This window comes from Hippoglossus hippoglossus, chromosome 13, assembly GCF_009819705.1.
Source record: "Hippoglossus hippoglossus isolate fHipHip1 chromosome 13, fHipHip1.pri, whole genome shotgun sequence".
In the NCBI taxonomy this organism is placed as follows: Eukaryota; Metazoa; Chordata; class Actinopteri; order Pleuronectiformes; family Pleuronectidae; genus Hippoglossus; species Hippoglossus hippoglossus.
In genome coordinates, this window is record NC_047163.1 from 6770206 (window position 1) to 6791695 (window position 21490).

General features: G+C 46.3%; 1 protein-coding gene across 8 annotated transcripts in view; it reads right to left on the minus strand.

Annotated features, from left to right (window-relative positions):
- Positions 1-21490, minus strand: part of robo1 (roundabout, axon guidance receptor, homolog 1 (Drosophila)) — a 211041-nt gene that overhangs the window by 22414 nt on the left and 167137 nt on the right. For 6 of the 8 annotated variants that reach the window (XM_034604195.1, XM_034604190.1, XM_034604196.1 and 3 more), the window contains 13 exons: positions 18617-18774; positions 13865-13985; positions 12631-12769; positions 12319-12446; positions 8099-8107; positions 6998-7122; positions 6613-6784; positions 4747-4952; positions 2803-2884; positions 2474-2642; positions 2210-2376; positions 1977-2098; positions 60-291 (listed from right to left, as the gene is read on the minus strand). In XM_034604195.1, coding sequence (XP_034460086.1) covers positions 60-291; positions 1977-2098; positions 2210-2376; positions 2474-2642; positions 2803-2884; positions 4747-4952; positions 6613-6784; positions 6998-7122; positions 8099-8107; positions 12319-12446; positions 12631-12769; positions 13865-13985; positions 18617-18774 — 1830 coding nt within the window. The remainder of the gene's footprint in view (positions 1-59; positions 292-1976; positions 2099-2209; positions 2377-2473; positions 2643-2802; positions 2885-4746; positions 4953-6612; positions 6785-6997; positions 7123-8098; positions 8108-12318; positions 12447-12630; positions 12770-13864; positions 13986-18616; positions 18775-21490) is intronic. The other 2 variants (XM_034604191.1, XM_034604194.1) reach the window with 1 other exon arrangement.

The following is a 21490-nucleotide window of genomic DNA, read 5'->3' on the forward strand; positions in this document are numbered from 1 at the left end:
GCACACATGCAAGCACTAAAGCACACTTGCAGGCAGTCGCACACGTTCACATCCCCCACCTTCCTCCAGCGTCTTGCCAATTTTGACATCGCTGTCTGTTCCCTGGAATTCATTGAAGAAGGGGCGGAGTTTGAATTCATATGTGACTCCCTTCCGAAGCTGTGGCACGACGGCGCTGTCCTCCCCGGGCGTGCGCACCTCGAACACGGCCCATTCGCTCCTCTGCAGCCCCTCCGGTGAAGGCCTGTACATCACCTTGTAGCCCTGTATGTACTGAGACTGCTGCTCCACCTGGGGAACGGCACAGCAACACAGACAAAGACGGTGTCAGCTTCACTGGATTATATGCTTCACAGTATGTAGTGGAAAATTATACAGTAATGTAATTAATTGTAGAACCACTTGACTCACGCAACTGATACAGCAGGCACTGAATGGAAAAGGATGCTAACTCATCATATCACCCTTCTGTTTATTCATCCACATCTACATCTCTCTTCCCTGTCTGTCTATGCGCCATTTGGAGCAGCAGCGATTTGTGCGAAACCACAGTATGAGGTCATTGGCCAGAGGTTCCTCTAAGTCTGGAGCTGGTTAAATAGGGCCCAGGCTCCCACAGCAGCCTGTCTCATCCTGTCCTGCTCTGAAGTGCCCTGACAGGCTGCTGAAGTCCAGGAAGGCGCAGAAAAGTGGATCTTTATTCGGAATATCAGAAGTTGAGAATGCGACTATTTCAACAGCATGTGATGCACGGTAGCGAAATACATGGGGTGAATGCAATAGGAAGGGTTTTGTCTGTTAGTTTAATCTCGGGATAATTAATGTTGCTTTGTGACGCAGCATGGTTGGAGAAAAGAATAACCGCTAACCAGTATGCTAATATCCCTGTGGAAGGCGAGCAGCACTGGCTTGTAAAGATTCTAGTGATTTCATTCTCCCATGTAAAAAAATTGCTGCGGCTCAGGTGGTCTTCATTAGCCTGGAAAACTGTGCTCCATTTACCTTTACACAAAGAAATATGTAAAACCAAGGAAAACCGGGAAAGTGTGGAGTTTAACTCCAATGTCAGTCACCGTCGTGTCGTGTGTTTTCCTGGAACATTCCACGGTGACAGGGTAACTGGGCAGTAACGTTTTGAATCAGTCTTGACATGTCACTATCCTCTTAACGTTTCCTCCGTCCCATTCATCACTCACTGTGGCACTTCATAATAACTGGGAACGTAGGGGTGGCCTTATGTCAAAAGGCAAAATGGGCTGTTCTTTCCCTTCAGTGAGTCATCTCACAGGCTAATATCTCGGGTCGACAGCCATAATGTACACTTCAGTTGTGTTGTTTCATAATTTCAAACAACTGCACATGAACCAGATCAGTTGCAGGTGGACATTCGTGCTCCACATTCAGCTTGTTCTATCAAAGAAGCAGCAACATGAGCTCCCAGTTCTACTTCTACTTCCTCGTCTCCCACCTATCCGCTCTAACATCTGCAAGCCATTTCCACCTAAGAGCATGAGTTGGCCGCCTCCTTCTTCTCGCTTGTATTATTTTAACAGCCGTCAAGTGTTTTCAATCTGAGAGGGCACAAGCTGGCACGCCACACGCTGCTATACGGCCCTGCACGGCCGCTTGCAGAAGGCTGAGCTCTGCGGTGTAGATTTCGGGTGGTTTAGAGGCGCGCTATGGAAAAATGTGCAGACTTTTGGATCTCTCGCCAGCTGACCGGTCACACTCGTGCCAGATGGATTTGAAGAACACTAAGAATGCGTTGCAGGCTGATATCAGCAATGTCCTTCCTGTGTGCGGGTGTTAACGCATTAGCTCGGCTGAGTTGCCTGACAAATTGACCATAGGTATATCACTAAACTAACCTTGGAGCATCGGTGGCCAGTTATACCGATGAACCATACGGCAATCTGTAACTGGCTGCAGCTGTGTGAGAGTGACAATAATGCAGTCATGGAGAAAATGATACTCACTGTCCACTGCACCCTGACAGACGAGGAGGAGAGGATGGTGGGGTTGTGCAGGTGGATCAGCACTTCCCCCAACTCCCTTTGGATCTGACGGTGGTCCACACCCTGACTGGTGGGAGGGATGTCTGCAGAGGAACAGGCACCAAAACTGATTTACACTCCCATAAAACCAGAGAAAAACACAAACACTGCTGTGCAGCATATCAACTTCATATCAGTAACAAGGCAGTTCTCACCTTGGGTTTTCACAGCATCAGTGATGGGACTGGGATCACTCAGCCCATAGGCATTGGCTGCCCGCACTAAGAAGAGGTAGACTGCGCTGGGCTTCAAGCCCTTCAGTACAAATGACTCAGTTTTCACATGCTCTGCCAAGGTCTGCCAGCTGCTCCCTGATGCATGACTGTGGACACACAACAGAGGAAGTTTAAGTCTAAAAGGTTTCAAATAAAAAAGAAAGGAATAATTTGCGTGTTGATGGTGAAGTTGATTAGTTGTACCTGAAGGCCTCTATTATGTAGGAGGTGGGCGTGGCTCCGGCGTTAAGGTTAGGCTTCCAGGAAAGGGTGACGGAGGTGCGGGTAACGTCAGTGACCTCAGGTTTGGAAGGGGCACTGGGGATCAGGTTGGGGTCAGTGGGTCTGTTTGGTTGGACTGAAACTCCAAACTCTGGATGAAGAGAAGGAAAGAAACGAGTTAGTTGAGTATATTCCAAAAGCCAAAGGCATTTCACAGAACTGAATAAATTATATGAAAATACACCCTGCAACTGAAAAAAAATACACTTCTTAGAAAGCTAGGAAATGGGCCACTATTGGATTGAGCTTACCGTGAACCTCTAAATAAGCTTTCCACGAGGCCTCGCCGCTGGGTGTGGAGGCGATGCAGGTGTAGGTGCCAGTGTCACCGAGCTGGAGTAGAAGAGAGGAGGATATTAGTTAAATGGAAATCATTCAAATATGTGTTACAGTTTCCAGAGAGGCAGCAGTCTCTTTCCTGCTTCCCCTTGCTATTTCTCCACTTCACTGCCCCACTTATTGACAGTCTGCTGGAGTCTGTAGCAGGTCGCTGTCAGTGCCTGATAATCTCAATATCATCTCTTTCAAAGCAGAAACTGGGGGGAAAGCAGCTGGAAAGGCCAAGTGACAGAACCATTCCTGGTCAAATGGAAAAGATTTTCACAGGATCACAGACTAATTGGAGACCTTTTTTTTTCTCTCGCTACCATCCCCCTGACTACCAAACATGGAGGCAGCTGCCCCGTTCAACAGATGTGTGGACAATCCAGCGATACATGCGGTCAAACCTCGATTATTCATAAGCTTTAATATATGACTGTGTTGGGAAAGGCGGAGAGTGCACGGAAATGTTTTGTTCATTTTGGAACAACAATGGAAAAGCACTACACGAGCGCATACCTCTCTCTCCACCACGGCTGAACCATAAGTTTGGTAATTGCAAATGTGATCTGAATTAGATCTGGATCTGCATCAAAATACACAGCGAGAGACAATCATGGTGCGCTGCCAGGTTCTTTTTCGCTGAAAGTGCAGGAGTTCATGAGAAAACAGAGACAACAAAAAGAAGCTCCTTCTCTCTACGGATTATTAGATCAGCACCTGAATCTGAAGCCGGACCAAAACAAATCATTGTTTCTGAGCTCATGACCGAAATTTCCTCCATGTTTACAAGTTCCTGAGATATTCTGCGAGCTTGAGGCTAATAAACAAAACACAAGCCATAACCCTGCTGGCAACAGTAAATGACAAAATTACACATGTTTAAATGTCTGTCCTGTCAACCGCAAAGTCTGAGAGTGAGACAAATAATTCTTTTGTGGTTTTTACTGGTGATCCATATTGAGCTGGTGTGTCAGTGAAAAGAGAGAAAGAGATAAATTGAGTGTGAACACGTCCCGAACAATGGCCCTCAAGGTTTGTATTGTTTTTTGTCTGGCAGGTAAAGAAATGCATTTCTCTCCATAATAACATTCATGGAACCACATCAATAAAATAAATTACCACACTCATCAAAACTTCTTCATTAAAACGTTGTCAGGGAGAAGTGACAATTCCATTTGCGCGGTGCCTGCGGAGTTTCCCCGGCGACGACAGGAGAGGGGGTTCAGATGCATCTCCTCCTGCCTGCCTCGCACCGGCAGCCCAATCATACCGCAATCTCGTCACCACAAGACATGCCAGCGCTCATCAGAACACCGCAAACTGACGCGAACTCTGACCCCGTGACGCCTCCATCTGGAAGACACGTCAGCGGCCGCCCCCCCACATGCTTGCCTCTCTCCAAGAGTGTGTTCAGCGTCACACAGTTGGCCGTCTCAAACACACAGCTCAGGCGCAAAAATCACACACACAAAACCCACTGCGCCTACTGACTGACAGGAGCTACAGACTGTTCGACTTCACAGACTCCATTTCAAACCCACGACAACTGACTGACAGTCCGCCGAGGGCTGGTTGCTGGCAGGGAACACATGCTTTATTTACCGACCAGCAGGAGTTTTCTCAGCACATTATGGATGTGATATGTACAACTTTGAAGTGTATTTGAATGGGTTTTGACATTAAAGGCAACCTAATACAAAACCTTGATTAAAAACATATTTATAGTCTTATATAAATATAAAAATACATGGTGAGTTTATTCATTCAAACTCAAATTTCAAATCAACTCCAAATGTCACAGACCAGCACTGGGAACTGTTTTGCTTGATGTTAAAATAATCCGAGCATGTTTTGTGCATGTGACGTCTCACCTTTGCATAGCGGATCTGCAGAGCGCCCGTGTCCAGCTGTTTGACCCTGGAGTCGTGAGTGGACACCAGCACTCCATCCTTCCTCCAGAGGATGGTAGGAGTGGGGTTACTCGATGCCATACAGTTGAGAACCACCGTGCCGTCCACGGCCACCGTCTGATTGGTCGGGCCTTGGCGGATAACTGGCGGCGGGCGATCCGACACAACTGTGGAAGGAGTAAGGAGAGTGAGTAACTGTGTGGAGAGGTGGAAGGTGCAAGACTGTGAAGGTGTTCATGTAGTGAAAACAGGCGCAGAGAGAACAGAGGATTCAGACAATTACATCCAGCTTGTGAGAGAAAACGCACAAAAGGCCGAGAATGGTGAGAAGCTGACAAACAGCATGTAGCAATGTAAGCATGTGAAAACTGCAAGGGTAGTCGGAGAGGAATTAAATCCAATTTTAAGAACTGGAAACAATTTTCTAATCATTCAGCAGCAGGAGTCAAACTCAGCCAAATAAAAGCAGCGTAATTAAAATGAAACAGCCTCAGATACTCAGAGTCTTTTCGCTGCAGCGCCGCCAGATGCCTGGCACGAAGCAGAAGAACGCTCGCGGCCAGCAATCCCGTGACCCCTCCCCCAGCCGTAAAACACACAAAACAAGGGAGAAAAACGCTCAGAAACATCCATCCAGAGAAGACGAAGTTATTAGCATGAAGACGGTTAAACTCCTGCTCCCTGCCCACTGGGTGTTCATCCAGAAGACACAACAACAAACAGCAAGAAACAAGACAGAGAGAGAGCATGTCGTGTTTGACATGAAGAGAAACGCTGTAATGAGGGAAGAAGAAGCAAATCAAGATTTAAGAGAGACTTTAATTATATGCGCCAAATATATTTTTTTTCCCAGTTTTACTTTATCTCTACTGAGTGTTATTCATCATGGTTCTGCTGTAGGTTGTCTGCCTCCCCCGGATTATTATCATTATTCATAGCTCTATTGATGACCATTACTGTCAGCTCCACTGATTTACCAGCGAGTTACATTCAGCGAGGAGCGATCGAATTAATAGCGTTGTGTAAAGGCAACACACAAAGATGAATGTACGTGTGCACGCATCCTCAGACGCACGCCGCGGCGTAATCTCTGGGACGCTTTGTCTTTGCTTTTGTGCCGGGGATGATGCAATTACTAAAACACTGTCAGCGTGACCTGTAATTACTACATCTGCCTGCGGAGAAGTGGTGGCCTTGGAGCGGCCTGCTAACTTTAATAACTGTTATTATTATCCAGAGAGCACGACAGAACGAGGTGGAGAGGAGGAGAGCGAGATGGAGCGTGCCATTGTTGGTCTGAAATGAAGAAGGACGTTTGGTGAATGCAGGGATGAATCTAGGTGTGTCGTCGACGGTATAATAGCTGCCCAGTCCCTGTGGGATCGGTGGAAACGAAACCGAGGTTAGTCCACCAGGCTGACAGGGATTGGCTAAGCGGAGTAATTAGAGGACTCGATCCAGACCTCACCACACAGCCACAGTCTTCCAACGGTAGACAGCAGCAAGCCATCCATGGAATACCAAAGGAAACATTAGCCAGTGTGAAGCCAGTGAAGCCAAATACTGAGCCACGGTCTGGGTGCACAGGCACCAGAGAGTCTCTACCTCTGACAGGAACACACTGAACAGGCCAGACCAAACCTCACGAACCTCATTTCAGATATTAATATGCTCCAGAGTGGGACCACAGCATTTCAGATGAAGAGCTTTATCCTCATGAGCCAAAGATTATCTGAAATACCAATATTCATCCTCTCAGTGTTCCTCTAATTCTCTCTCGGGCTTTGCTGTATATGCAGAAACTGTGTTTAAGGGAAGGCCGCTTACCATCAGTGACCTCCAGCAGAGCCTTGGTGATGACACTGCCAGCGATGTTGAGGGCCTGGCAGCTGTAATATCCCACGTCTGAGCGTTCGGCGTCAGTGATCGTCAGATCCCCAGTCTGGGATACAGAGAATCGACTGGAGGGTTGAGGAGGCTGGTAGGAGAAGAGCAGGTTCTGTGGAGAACAAAACACATAGAGTCAAACTTTTTATTTGGCAAGAATATATTAACTGGAGGGGTTGAATGTTTCACTGTATGCAAACATCTGTCTAGTGAACTATGCCGACAAAATAGTTATTTCCAAAGCTTGTGGTTATGTTAAAATGTGTTCCAAGTGGATAAAGAGCATTTTGGAACGAAAACATTTATCATGGTTTATTTTGCTTACCTGACTGCCTTCCCGCTGCCAGAAAATGGCTGGCTGCGGGTTTCCAGTGGCCTCGCACTGGAAAGTGACGGTTCTGCCAACCCCAACCACCTGGTTCCTTGGTCTCACCACAAATGCCGGGGGCACTACAGGACAGCCATGACAATGGTTAGCCATTGAATAGACAAACATGCCATAGTGTGTTATTATGGTTGTCATAATATTACAGTTACAAGTGTTCTGGCTTATTTGAACAGAAGACAAAGGAATTTTGACAGAAGCGCTGGTGCTTGTAGCCAATTCAAATCAGTTCTTAGAGAAACGGGCTCTCGCTCAAAACTTCACATGGAGCGTGCACAGCAGATTAAACAGTGCACTGATCAAATTCAAAATGCAGCCATATTATAGATGTAATGAAGAGGAAAAAAAACAAGGGTTACTCCAATGCCCCTGTATTTGCATTGGCAAGGGCACCATTAAAATTTACATGGAAATTGGGAATAAATTTGAGCCATCTGTCCACGCTGACACCCTCCAACAGCACAGGCCTGAGCCAGGATGCAGTATCCATCTTAATGACAAATTCCATTTCAGACTAAGTGTGGTGTCACAGTCCAATGTCACCCGTGCACCCGGACTGCAGACACCAGGCCTTGGTCTAATAGGCCATCTATGTGAGGAGACCCTCTGATTGTAGAGCTCCAAAGGCTGGACAGTTTACATGTTCATTTCAAAAGGGCTATGGATATTTCCTCAATTGTATTAAATCGCCCAACATTTCAATCCATTTCTTAAAAGGGCTGTGTCGTACATAAATAAAAGCAATCTGAAAGCTGTCATCTGAAATACAGACATAATTTGTCCATGAATAAGATGGGGTGTTTGGCAATGCATAAATGGGGGAAATAATAGAATGAAATGATGCGGCTTTACCTTGGAGGCCCATGCTGAGCATATTTTTTTACCCATTAATGTCCTTTTGTCACTGTTGCCCATGACAACAGAAACATGAGTGCTGATTGGAGGGTGGAGAGGTGATGGGAGGAGGATGAAGGGGGGGCTGTGACAGCTTCCTGTCTCTGTCAGGGCGGTGAATAGGTGACGGGTGATATTTCAACTTACCAGACACGACTAAAAAGGGAACAAAAAACACAACAACAAAAAAATGTAAAGATGAATAACGAAACAACAAACAGCATGACAGTGAAGAGAGATAAGGAAAAATAACAATGTGATGTCCATGGGTACAAATCATTATTATTCAGTGAATAAAAGACATGTCATATTTCATCCTGGACTCATACCCCAGGGAACCCATGCTGCACACAGCACAGAATAATTACCATAAATGACCAGGAAGGCATTAAAAATGCACACACACAAAGAAATAAAGAGGGGAACATCTGATTCAACATTCTTTCCATACACTTAGGAAATGCTCTAGGACAGGAACAAATAAAAGCTGGATCAAATAAAACGAAATGACAAAAATACACACAGGCAATACAATGAAACACACACGACAGATGTTTAATGTCCACAGCGTCGGGCTTTGTTTACTTTTTGCCCGTCTCTTTCCAGGTGTTGTGTGAAGGTGAACATCCCTGTGCCCTTGGTGAAGTTTAGAGCCCCCAGAGGAGCGGCTCCATCACGGCCCCTCAAACACGGCCTCGCAAATGTATACACAGTCCATAAAAACACAAGGTGAATGTTAACTGTCACTCTCCGGCCATAAATCTCCCCCGGCCAATCACTCACCTTATCTAATCCGTCTGCTCCAACAGCTCCCTCGGAAACATAAACGCCGTCAGTCAGATTAATGACCGGCCCCTCCCTCCTCCCCCTGCCCATCACTGGCCTTTAAAATGCAGATAAGACTCAGATCAAACACTCCTGGAAGAAGACGCTCAGCGCTATCCATGTGTGAGAGGCTCCGCACACACACACACACACACACACGTACACACAATCGTGAGAACATACCCCCTACAAACACCTACACACATCCATTCATGTGTGTCTAAGCCTTTAATTAGGTAACCCTACCTCTCCCCATGCTGCTGTGATCACAGTTGTGGACCTGAAGGGGAGAGGTGAGCCTTAAATCTGACCAGGCTACTTTGTTGTGGCCTCTCTGCTGGCTTGCAGCGCATGAAGGGAGTCTCTATCAATAAGCTGATCAGAGCAGCGGAGGGAAACACACGGAGCATTGTGGCCTCCAGCCCAATAGGAGGCAGGCTACGTACCAAGGACCACAGCAGAGATATTAATGGGGATTTGAGTGGTGGCGGCTGTTCGGTCCGCCTGAAATCCACACTGGTGCTCGCAGAGGATTTGGTGTGATTAATAGTTTCTCCCAGTGGAAGGACTGGAGGACGCTTTAAATATCCTGCACTGCTCTGAAATTTTGTCATCCACTGCAACTTTGTGCGACAGCAAGAAATACACAATGACAGTGTATTTCATGGTCAAGACGAATGAAATGGAGACAAACTGATATACAGTGACACAAAGCCTCCGTTTTGGCACCCAACCAGGTTTAGGTGTTTATCATCGCTGTAACACTACGCAGACTGCTGACGAGGAAGTACCTCTGATTCACTGTATTTTGGCACCAGTTCCAAACCTCCTTCCAGACCCTTTACATGGCTTATTAGCAACGCCGCTCTGGGGACCACCATTCCATTCAAGACCTTTCTGCACATAAATCACCGCTAACGGCAAAATTAACCAGCTGAGAAAAAAACATAACACGTTGATTTTCTGAAATGCGTCCAACGCGGTCTGTATTTACATTCCTTTGGTGGAAGTTCACTGGTGAGGTTTAATTAAGAAAACACTGTATAAACATTATCTAACCAGACCAGACCAGACCCTTCTGTCTGATTCTTAAATCTTTTAAAATACACACACACACTCAATTATGCTACAAGCGAAGTAGACCCAAGAGCTGAACAACCCATCTCACAACTGTACTCTCATGTTGCTTAGATTAATGATTTTTTTTTTTTTTTTTTACGACAAAACCATAAATGCATTGGGTGACTCTGTCCAATTATGTTCTTCAATCAATAAATTACATATTTTACTTGACATGTTTACAAGGCAGCGGAGGTGTAGCAGACTGACAAACACATGAGTAAGACAGTGATTCACTGATTAAGTTAGGAACGACAGCAGAGCGCATTGAAAGAAAAAAAACCCCGGGCGCCGCTCCCACAATGTCGACATTATTCACTGACAATCTCACGACAGAAGTTGTGAAACCCCCCCCTCGTCTGCACAGAGCTGGATTATTCTCATAAACTGTCCGGCTCTTTAAAGGGATTTCCTTTGAAGGACAATATCTTCAAATACTCTGTCTCTTACTATCAGTTACACACAATATATACTGCTGTGATAAGCACATTGTGTAATGACATTGTGGGGAATTACTTCAACACTTAAGCATTTTTCTAGTTGGTTTTATCGTTATTTTACACATCAGAGCGGATTTAGCAGAAATATTCTTGAGTTATTTACATTAATTCCACTTGGGCCCATTTTACTCATTTTGTGGTGAGGCTCTCTCCGCCAGCAGTTCACCGCTGAAATGATTTTACTCAGCTGCTCAGTTATTCTTATGCCGGAGCTCAGCAATCTCGCCATTCTTTGACTCTTGATGTAGAGCGACAGCGTTGGCCACAGAGCCCACAGACTAAACTCCCGCCCCCCCACATTACTGTTGTCTTCACTACTACAGCGACATCTTACTACCTATACATGGTTTTTGCTAGTTTGGCCTGTTTAGACCTGCAATTACCCGTCTTTTCTTTCCTTTCCTGCGCCCGCATCTGTAATTAGAAGCATGTCATTTCCGGGCGTGGGACTGTGGCCTGCTTGCCTTTAATTAGCCGGACTATTCAGTGCCCACAGCTTCCCTGGCCTCCTCACGTCCTGGTCTGGATGCAACTCAGGGAGCTGAAGAGTAGCTGGAAATGGTTCTAGGAACTTTGAGAGCTCCGTGGGTCGGTTCAGATTTAACTGTGACTGTTATAGGACGATCCTTTTAACCTGATTTTACACTTTGAGAAAGCATCAGGATTTGTCCTTTAAAGCTATGGAAGAGCTTCTTCTTTGTGCTTTTACTTCAGTTTTCACGCATGTCTGACTCGTATAACACGGGGGGTTGAAAAGGCACAATGTACGAAAAGAGGGTCAGTGCCTCGGCTCTGCATGCAGACCACAGGGAATTAGCCTGAGGTTAAGACATTTCATTTCCACTGAGGACAAAGGAGGCTTAAACATTGCAAATATGATTCTAAGCCAGCAGAACAGGCTATTGAACCAGGGCATCAATGTTGTTCCCTTTCATTAACTAAGCTTTCATCAGGGAGCGGAGAAGAGTGGAAAAAGGCAATAAGAGGAGCAGATATATTGACGGGTGTATTGGCAGGTGAGCCCAATCTTGCTCCTCCAATCTGAGGAGCGCTTTCCTGGAGAGAAAATCAAGAAATAATTGCCATGTGTAGTCATGTGAAGATGAAGTATCTGTGTTTGCAGGTGGGGGTCGGCAGTGTAATAGAATTGCCTTGTCTCTTTATATCTCCACTGGGCTGACTTCTGGGAGTGACATTAATATGACTGACCTCACCACATAAAGCCCCCCCCCCCCCCCTCCGTCCTCTTCACCGCAATCTCCCCCAGACCCGTTCTGCATCAGCGGTGAGTCGCCACCAACACCGTCATATTCACTGTCCTTCCATCCAATCCCAGGGTCCCATGCCACCAGCCTCCGCCTCCTTCCCTCCTCTAACCCGACTCCCAACATTCCCATTAGCTTGGCGTTAAATAGCCCCTGTGTTCGTCAGGCTCTCAGGAGAGTTTGGGGGTGATCCAGCCCCCAGTTCCTCTGAATGGGCTCTTTCTGAATGTTCACACTCTGTGACCGGCTGCTTTATATTCCAACTGTGTTAATAAGACGTCCAATAGAGAGAGGACCACAGAAGACACAAAGATATTCTATAGGTCCACAAATAGTACTGTATGTCTTCAAAACGTGAAGAAGGACAGGCCTCCAGAGAAATGCCACTTGTATTGGCCAAATGGAATCAATTGCTGTTGAGCTCCCATGTGTACTGCTCTATAGCTGGTATCGATTTTTGCGTTTCTTTTTATTAGAAATCAATCAACTAATTGAGAGAGAATAGTTGAAAGGGATGCCCGTGTACTACTAAAACCGAAGGCTATTACTGTGATGTGGTGTAGCCGGGCCCAAATTGCGTTGAATTTAGAATGGCTGTTCACAGAGCTGTAAATCACATCGTTTGCTAACGGCGCAGTGCGAAAGTCTGGTGTCTTACCGTGGACGGTGAGCGTGGCCGATGCTTCCGCCTTGCCCACCAGGTTCTCAGCCACACAGGTGTAGGAGCCCACATCAGCCGAGGTCAGACGACGGATCTTCAGGGTGTGGTCCTCGCGAATCTCATATCTGGATTGAAGAAGGGCTTCATGTGGTCAGGATGAAATTTTACATGCACAGACTCACTCATTGCAACATGTGTGAACAGGCAGCACAGACAAAAGAGAGCAGCGGATCACACAAACACAGCGAGAGGGTGAGGGAGGACAGTATTGTGCCATGAAAGGTGACCAGCAGATGAGTCATACATTACCTTCCTTTGGGCAGGTCACCGTCGTCTTTCCTCCAGCGCACGGTGGGAACTGGGTCACCCCGGGCCTCACACCTGAACTCTACGCTTTGGTCCACTAACACCACCTGGCTGCCTGGGCGACGGACAAAGCTGGGACGCTCTGCGAAGACAAACCCAGCACACACATTAAACATCATGAAGCGAAGAATGGCAGCACTTAAATAATGTTTTGATTGGTTTTAAGTCAAAATATCTGTGGTTTTGGGGCTATTCAGACTATTCAGAGTGAGCCACGTTTGAATTTAAATTTCAAAACCAATGGAAGAGATTAAGCATTGAGAGAAACTTTGTTTAAATAATTTCATTTGAGGTGTTCTGACCTGAAATATTGGTTTGAAACATATCATAAGAGGTTAATAGTGAAAACACAGGTCAGGACAGAAACAATTTAGTGGTGCAGTACTTGGCTTTGATTACACACGACGGCAATAAATGAAAGGAAGACAGGACAATGAACAAGACCTGACACAAAGTCAAACTCCTCTTGTCATCTTGTTAACCACAGAAACCTGAGGCAGGACTAACTATAGTCACCGAATCCCAAAGGTGCAGGGTCGTGACAGAACCTCCATTGTTTATTGTTTTTACAATTTCCAAGGCTTTAAAAAAATCATGTTTTTCAGGTTGCTCTGATCAAATTCCCTCAGTCTCGCGCCCAAAACCTAACCAGGGTCGTTGATGATTAACCAGAGTTTCTGTGTTGCGATACTCGCTCATATGGGCAAACACAAAAGCAACGAGCTGGCCCAGTTTCAGCCCTGACAGGATTATTTCAGTGTAATTATTTATCTTTACGAAACTGCCTGTGTTGTTGTTCCCTCTCACAGATTATAAGAGGTCTCTGAGGAGAAGGGGGGGTGGTGGAGGAAGTGAGAAAATGCCGGCTGTAAAATCAGGAGTCTGGACAAGCTCTCGGCTCGGGACGCGGGAGAGTATCAGGGTCAGAGGTCACTCATGGTGAAATAGGGTGCAGCTGGTGAGAGGAGGGAAGCTACCGGGGTCAGTGTGGGATTCGTAGTGAGGTGTGAGATTGGAGGTCATCTCACACTCTGTCTGATAAAGGTCAGCGACACCGTTTAGTTCTCTAGGAGATGAACAATCAAAGCTTAACATCTGGATTCAGGTTTTTCACCACAGACAGAGGAAAAAACCTTGGTTGTATGTGGACAGCAAGCAAAGTATACATCGCACTTACCGAGCACTGTAAGTTCAGCTATTTCGCTTTCGCGTTCTCCAACCATGTTTGTGCCGACACACACGTACTTCCCAGCATCGCTCTTCCGGGCATTTGTGATCATCAGCTTCCCGCCGCGTATCTGAGGGAACAGAAGAGGAGGCGAGAGGGTAAACACTGAGAGGAACAGCAGCTATATCAGAGTCGGAGACACACAAGGCCTGTGGTTGACACAACATTAGCAAACATTGCAAAACATTTCCTGATTGCTGTGAAGAATGCCTGTGAGCACTCATTACAACACAAAGATAAATGTACTAAAAAACACATAATGGCTTAGCGCTAGAGTTTTTCTCTTTTTTTTTTTTGCTCTGAGCTTACAGAGACCACTGGACTACTTGATCTATATCTCGCTCTATGCTGTTCCCACTCAACTTCCACTTGAGGCCTGAATCACTATCAGTCGGCCTGCTCCTCCTCAGGGTAAGCTGAGCCAAAGAACACTTCCCCAGTCCAAGACAACCGCAGGTCCCTGAGGGAACACCTGAGGCACTGCAGGACCACAAGCACTTTGCTGGAGGCCTCAAACAACTTCAACGTTCAAGTCTATTACTGAGCCGGGCGGGGGAATGTTTGAAAGAATAGGTTTCTTGATTTTTTTTTCTTCTTTCTGTGTGTGCATACAGCTACAAGTGAGAGCAAGTGAACATACATTCAAGCACAAGCACAAGCACTTACGCACATGCACACAGCAGTGAATGTGTGTGTTTGTCCAGGTGAATGTCATGTCTGTTATTTCCCAGGGCTTTGATTACAGGCCAGAGGAGGTGCTTTGTTCTCAGGCAGTCAGAAAGGCAGCCCAGGGCCCAGCACAGGCCCCTCAGCCCGTCTCTCAGCTGACAACCACGCCAGTCATAGCCGACACAGACAATAGCCTGGTTAAGGTTTTAAATGCACACATCAGCCTGCGAGACGTGGACCACCACCTGCAAGTATGTAACCGATACCCTCATTAGAGAACCACTGACAGAGAACTTGACACACAATATTGCAAAAAATCTGCTTTCCCAGTGACTAACATGTTTAAGTCAAGCCCTCCTACGCGTGTGTTCACTTGCGAGCTGTGTCTCAGCAAATCTACATCACGGCACCATGCAGTCTTCACGGGAAACAAACTTCAGCTGGTGTGCAAATGGATTTTAGCTTTCATAAAGCAGCCAGGGGAAGTCTGAGAGTCTGGATGCCCAATTTTGCAACTGGAAATGTTCTTCTGGTTCAGAGGCATTCCTGAGCCCTTCACCCCTGTTTAATATTCATGGTGAAAAAGCAGGCGGCAGAGGGACGTGAAGAGGCTGTAGAAGGCTGGTTTATTTAGGGTACCCTGTGGTGCAGGAGGGGTTTGAAGTATCATTATGTTACTGTTTGTTTGAGGAAAGGCTTAACGGCTAAAACACTGTGACACTCACAAAGGCCCAAGGTCAGGGCAGACCAATGCGGCAGGGGAAGAGGGGGGCATAATGTTGGTTCCACTGGGCTTCGACATGAGGATCCACTTAAAGGCCCGACCACTCTATCCATATTCCTACCTCTGTGTGTCTGTGGCAGTTTCCCTATTCTCCACAGGCATATTTAGAGTGCCTGAGCAGCAGGGGCTGGAGTAAATGAATGCAGCAGTGGTCCTCTTTTTCTCCGCATGCATATCCTCTCCACACAGCACACACTCTGCTGAAAGCCCCAACAATCTGACCATTATCCCTGCATTACGGGGAGATGGCTCTATCCTGCTGCCTTTTGTCTCATGTCATTTGGCAATGCTGATAATGCAAAAGCCCCCATTCAGCGTGCACTCTGTTGGTATTCACACAGCGCTTCATTTTCCAGGCTGATAATTAGCCACAACTACATTTCACAAAAGGGGACAATGTGCAGCATTTGGGCCATTTGTGATGCCGCCGACAGACTCTTGCTCTAAAATACAGACAATGGTCCGGGCTTAAATACTGGCATTTTCTGTTTATTTATTGTTCCCTAATTGTTCCTGAAAGACCTGTTTGGCCAAGATGAGATGAATGTGGCCAGCTGCTGCTCGTGGCACCGCACCATTAAAGGGCAAAGCCCAGTTTATACTTCGGCGTAGATCAACATAGATCAACGTTGAGAGCATTTAAACATGTTTGCTGGTGAGCTTGCATCATTTTGTCGTTACGGAACCAGATCACTCGCTGGCTGTGGGTTTTCAATGTGTTTGAGTCTCTGATTGAATGGTTTTGAATTGGCGCCATTAAATGTCGAACAACAATTACTTTTATTTTAGAGGAGATGATGTGGACGACCATTGAAGTGTTTGATGCAGTGTTTGTCCAGCCATTGAGAAACATGTTGGGAGAAAATGCAAAGCAGCCAAACAGCCCAATCACTTATTGCGGCCTGAGTGGTTGCAATGTGTATTTAGATTTCTTTGGAGGTCAGATCAGGCTATCGTGTGAGCTACGTCGTAGAAGTTACTCAAAAGAATAAACTGGCCTTAAGGGTTTTACCTGACTTTTGTATGGCTCAGTGTGAAACCTTTTCACAGCTGCTCCACATGAAACCATGTATGTATGCGAGATTGGCACGCGGCATGTCATCGATGTTTATACATGGCTGACTGAAATAGATAGAAAAACACAAGAGCTTCCTCTGAAGTATCTTTTTCTCTCTGAAGTTCACTCCCTCGTCTTTGTGCTGGAGCCACCAAAGTCAAGCCGACCCGACTCCAGGAAAAGTGCAGTGCTAAGAGAAAATCCCCACTGCAGGTGGTTCGGGACCCCGCTCTGATCGCCGCTGATCACCAAGGAGACTGCACGTTCAAGCGTGTTGCACTGAACCGAGCACAACAATGCAGGCTGGACGAGGAGGGCCCTTTGAGGAGCTCAGCTGTTCAACACATAAAGATTCCGCCCTCTGCCTTTCCTCTCGTCAATCACATATTCCCTCCGACCAAATTTACTGTAATGTAAACACATTCTTCACATTGGCCCCTTGATTGTCCCGCATCCAACACAACTTGATCTGTTGACGTGGGCGTGGTGGACTCCCATCTGTCGCCACAGCTGATTACACATACTGCGATGGGTCATACGTGACGTCTAGCGCTACTTTCAAAGTGGTCATTTGGGAACACTTACGAGTGTGGGGTTTTGTGTGCATGGCAGGAAGTTTACGGTGAGCAACACCAGCTGTTTAATGTACCAGACGCTGTTTTCACTTCCACAGAAGGCCCAACACTGCTGCAGGCTACAAGGACACAACGCTGAGTCGCTTAGGCTGCGTTACAGCAGCAGTGTTCACAGCGCGTACTCAAAGGATTTCACCCATCGATGCCCAAGATCACATATACAGCAGTGAGATAAGTCCCCACTTCCACCATGCAGGGGGTGGAAATGATGTTACTGTGCAAATAAACAAATCAAATAGTGCGTGTGTGTGTGCTCAGTGGAGCTAAAATATAATTATGGGAGAGGCCATGTGTGCAAGAGTCATAGAGGGATGCTTTGTCCTCAGTGTACCTCACCTACACTAACCACTAAACTCAAGGAGCAGATATGATTTAATTCCTTTTAAACTAGGTTATGCGCTTGTTTATTTCAGTTATGCTGCTCGGTGGCCAGACACGGACTCTCAATCTTCTCTCAATCAGAAGGAGGGAGGGTACTCGCACGGTTAAGGAGTTACAGTCAAGGGCTCAATGTGCGCAACCTCAACTGGCCCTCAGTGGGAAAAACAATGTTTAGTCATGTACAGTCCTCTGCTGAAGACTCACCAGCAACATCCCCAGTAATGAAAATGAAAAGTAGTCCAGGCTGGATTTTCCTAAGCTAGAATGCTACAGGCAAAGAGAGACGACCATCGTTGGTGCCTTGTATTCATTATCTGGGGAAGATGTGATTTTCCATGACTGTACCGTTAAGTTAGCCACCGTCAGCACTTGGGGGCCAAACTATGTGACTGTGCAATGTGGGAACTTTGAAACCCCAACAGTCAGATTTGAAAATGGGATCCAGACCCACCGCTAACTTCTTCCTTCTCAGTACCTGCTTGTGTTAGCCGAGTGCTGAGTCAGAGCCTTTACTTCCCTAAAGCCCACATCCAATCAGTATAATCAAACACAACTACAAGACTCTTCCTGCTGAAGGGAAAATGGCTACGGACACAAAGTAGTGTTTGGTTGAAACTGTTTGAGCTTGAAGTATTTAAGACAGTTTTTAAGTAAGCAAGCCAGTAGAGTTGATTGATGCAGCAGTGCTGGCTCAGTGTTGTTTTAATTAAGGTGGTTAAAGTGGTGGTTTCACTGTAAATCCGATGTCGAGAGTTGTTTGGATTCTGTAGGTGCTGCTGCCGCTGAGTACAGCTTTCTCCTCTTAGATTCCAGTCAGCTCATTTCTCCCTCCTAAACTATGCTTCTCCTGGTTGATTCAATCAGCAAAACATCCCAAATCAATGCCCTGCTGCTGACTAATGAAGCACGACCGATTCTATACCGTCGTCATTAAAGGCTGTAGCCACCGAAATGGGCTGCTTTGGGTTCGGTAATTGCAGCACGTGAATAATTAGTCAAACAAATCAATCTTTCAACAAACACTGAGGTGTTGGAAACGACTTGACTCGCATCACTGGGCCGTCATCATCATCCTAATATACGAATCAGTCTCCAGGCCATGATTTAGGCTGTGTGTCAGCAATATAAATGTTAAAATCACTGCAGTTTTCAGAAATAAATGTCAGTTTGCTTACAGTGATCCTCTCGTCTCGGTCGTCGATGTTCACAGCATCTTTCTTCCATGATATGGTGGGTTCAGGATGTCCACGCGGGGGCATACACTCCAGGACCGCTGGTTCTCCGGCCGCCACGATCACATCTGCAGGGTTTTGTCTAAAGTCGTCTCGTAGAACTGCAAGAAAACAGAAAGGGGAAAAAAGTCCTTCGTCAGGAAAAGAACAGCAAGTCGAAGAAGCCAATGATTGCAATGTACAAAACAATTAAAGCTCTTGGTACATTCATAAAGGACATATTTTAATAGCCGGCTCCCCCATAACGTTACTGTGAATAAGCTTTACAACAGTAATGATGAACACATTTGCACCCATCATCATCTCTACAAGCAAAGACCTTGTTCTTTGTTGAACGAACCAAACAGACCTACTTGCAATCAACCACACACACTTCAGTACACGCTGATCACAACCTCTCCATCACCGCTTCCTCATCTCTCCCTGACACTCTGTATTTACATCCCCCGCCCTCATACACCCATGGTGCCTTGACACAGATGAAAATCTACATTAGATCCAATCCACCATCGCTGCCTTGCTAAGAACTTGCGAAGGATATGACTCTTATTTGCATTGATTTTCCCCGGAGAGGGTGGTGTAAAAAAAGATGACACAGCCATGGATTTCCATTATTTGGACATTAGGGGTTCGTAGCTTCTCATTCTCATTGGCACAAATTTGATACTAATAGATGGGAAGATTTGAAGAGATTAAATGAGCAAATCGGATTTTCATTTGGGGCCGAATGTAAAATTGCAAAAAACCCGCCTCACCTCAAATCATTACTCTTCGCCTGCCTGCCTTATCGGAATATCACATCAATATCATTACTAACTGGTAGTTGCTACAAGCAGATAAATGCATATCTACTTTCCGAGGGGCAGAGGACCAGCAGTTCTATGGCCTCCAACATCTCTGGTGTTCAAGATAAACTGGAGCTTTATTGAGAAAGTAATGAAAAAGCAACAAGCTCACTTCTGCAGACAGCATGCCAGTAATCATTTTCCCAGCTCCAGTGCATACACTTATAAAAAAAAAAAGAAACAGCGCTTGTAAATTTCAGGCTGTAATTCAGGCCACACACAAAGTATGTGAGGTCAGCGCCGTGTGTGCACGTGCATTATCTCTTTAAATGCATGTGAATATACGCTGGTGGGTTATTTTGTCTGTGTTTTGGGGATAAAACAGAGCTTTTGCCGTCTGTTGTCTCACGCTCTTCAGTTTGCTCTAAAGTCACCTTAGTTACAGATCAAAGTCTAACTCACCCCTGGACCCCTCACCTACTGACAGCCAACAAATTCCTGACTAAACCCTTTAAGCCATTTTCTGTTAGATACTTCTCCTTGCTTCATCTTCCACCGAGTTGGAATCCAATGCAACAGTAAGGACACGACTTTAGAAAACGACGGGCAGTATAATAGCTTTTCCCAGTCTTTCGCTGCATCATCACGTCCCAACCTTCATGTGTACAGCTCCGACATTTCTTCAATGCTCAGCGTAGAAAAAGTATTTATTAGAAACAAAGCAAACGGCTTCATCAGGATGAGGGAGGCATCTGCAGATGTATGCACACTGTGCTGCACAGAGATGAATAACAACAGTGTGTGTGTGTGTGTGTGTGTGTGTGTGTGTGTGTGTGTGTGTGTGTGTGTGTGTGTGTGTGTGTGTGTGTGACCCCCTTAACTCTCTACACTCGCTCTGATCCAACCCAAACTCAGTGGTGCAGCTGTGTGGCAATGAGCTCATTCGCTGCACTTAAAAGCAGATACAGTCATTCAGGAATGAAAATGTAAACAGTAAACATCCGATCCATTAGAGCACCAGCTCCATCTGAAGAAACACCGTCTCTGTTTGTTCCAGCGAGGTCAACCTGTTCTGAGGAGCGTTATTGTAAAAAGTCAGGGAATCAAGGTGAGTCAAACACTGCTGGTGCCGTATATGCAGCCTTCACTCCGATATATGCAAACGTGCATTTTTCTGTTCAAACATCTCTCATTCTTGCTTTTCTCTACTCGATAAAAGTGTGTAAAGACTAAACATCTTGCGTGAGCGATAACGATTGAGCAATATCCTGTTGATCGAGACCAAAGTGTTCTTAAGAACTCAACAGTGCAGAGTCTGTCAGAGAATTCATGTTTTCCCTGCATGACAAATGCAGAGCCTGTAATAAACGCTTGGATGAGCGAGCCCAGGGACTTTAACTGTAGCATTAAGTGCACCTCATCTGCTCTCAGTTGGTCTCCACCTCCCCTGCTGGCCTCGCTGTAACTCTTTCAACTTACATGCAGATGCATCTGTCCCTGTGGAAAATGAAAAAGGGATGTGTGGAGGAAAAACAGGGGGGGGAAAGGGATGCTGTGCTGACTAGCTGGAGGCCAGAGGGAGAGCTGGCATCATTCAGTGTTTACACCAACAGCGCAGTGACCTCCACCTCCTCCTCCGCAGCACTCACTCCCCCACCTCGCTGCCCTCTCTCCTCCTCCAAACCAACACCTCTTTGTTATAAACACAGCTGAGTGTAGCGCGGCAGAACAGCCCCGAACATCTGTGTATCTGAAAACAAAATCCTTTGGGATGGAGGCAGCGTGAGTAAGGGGGGGGGGGGGGGGAGAGTGGCAGCCAGACAGTCTAACAGACAGACAGATGGACCCAGATCTGGATGGGGTACAAAGCCCCGACTCTTCTGCCAGAAGCCCTGTCAGATCCGGAGCTGTGGAGGAATTGGTTGCCTCTGGCCCCCCTGGTTTAAATAAGGTATCCAACGACTCTCCTTCCTGTATTTATCCTGCACACGCCCCCCCCCCCACACACTCTCCTGACTCCCTCACTGTTCCT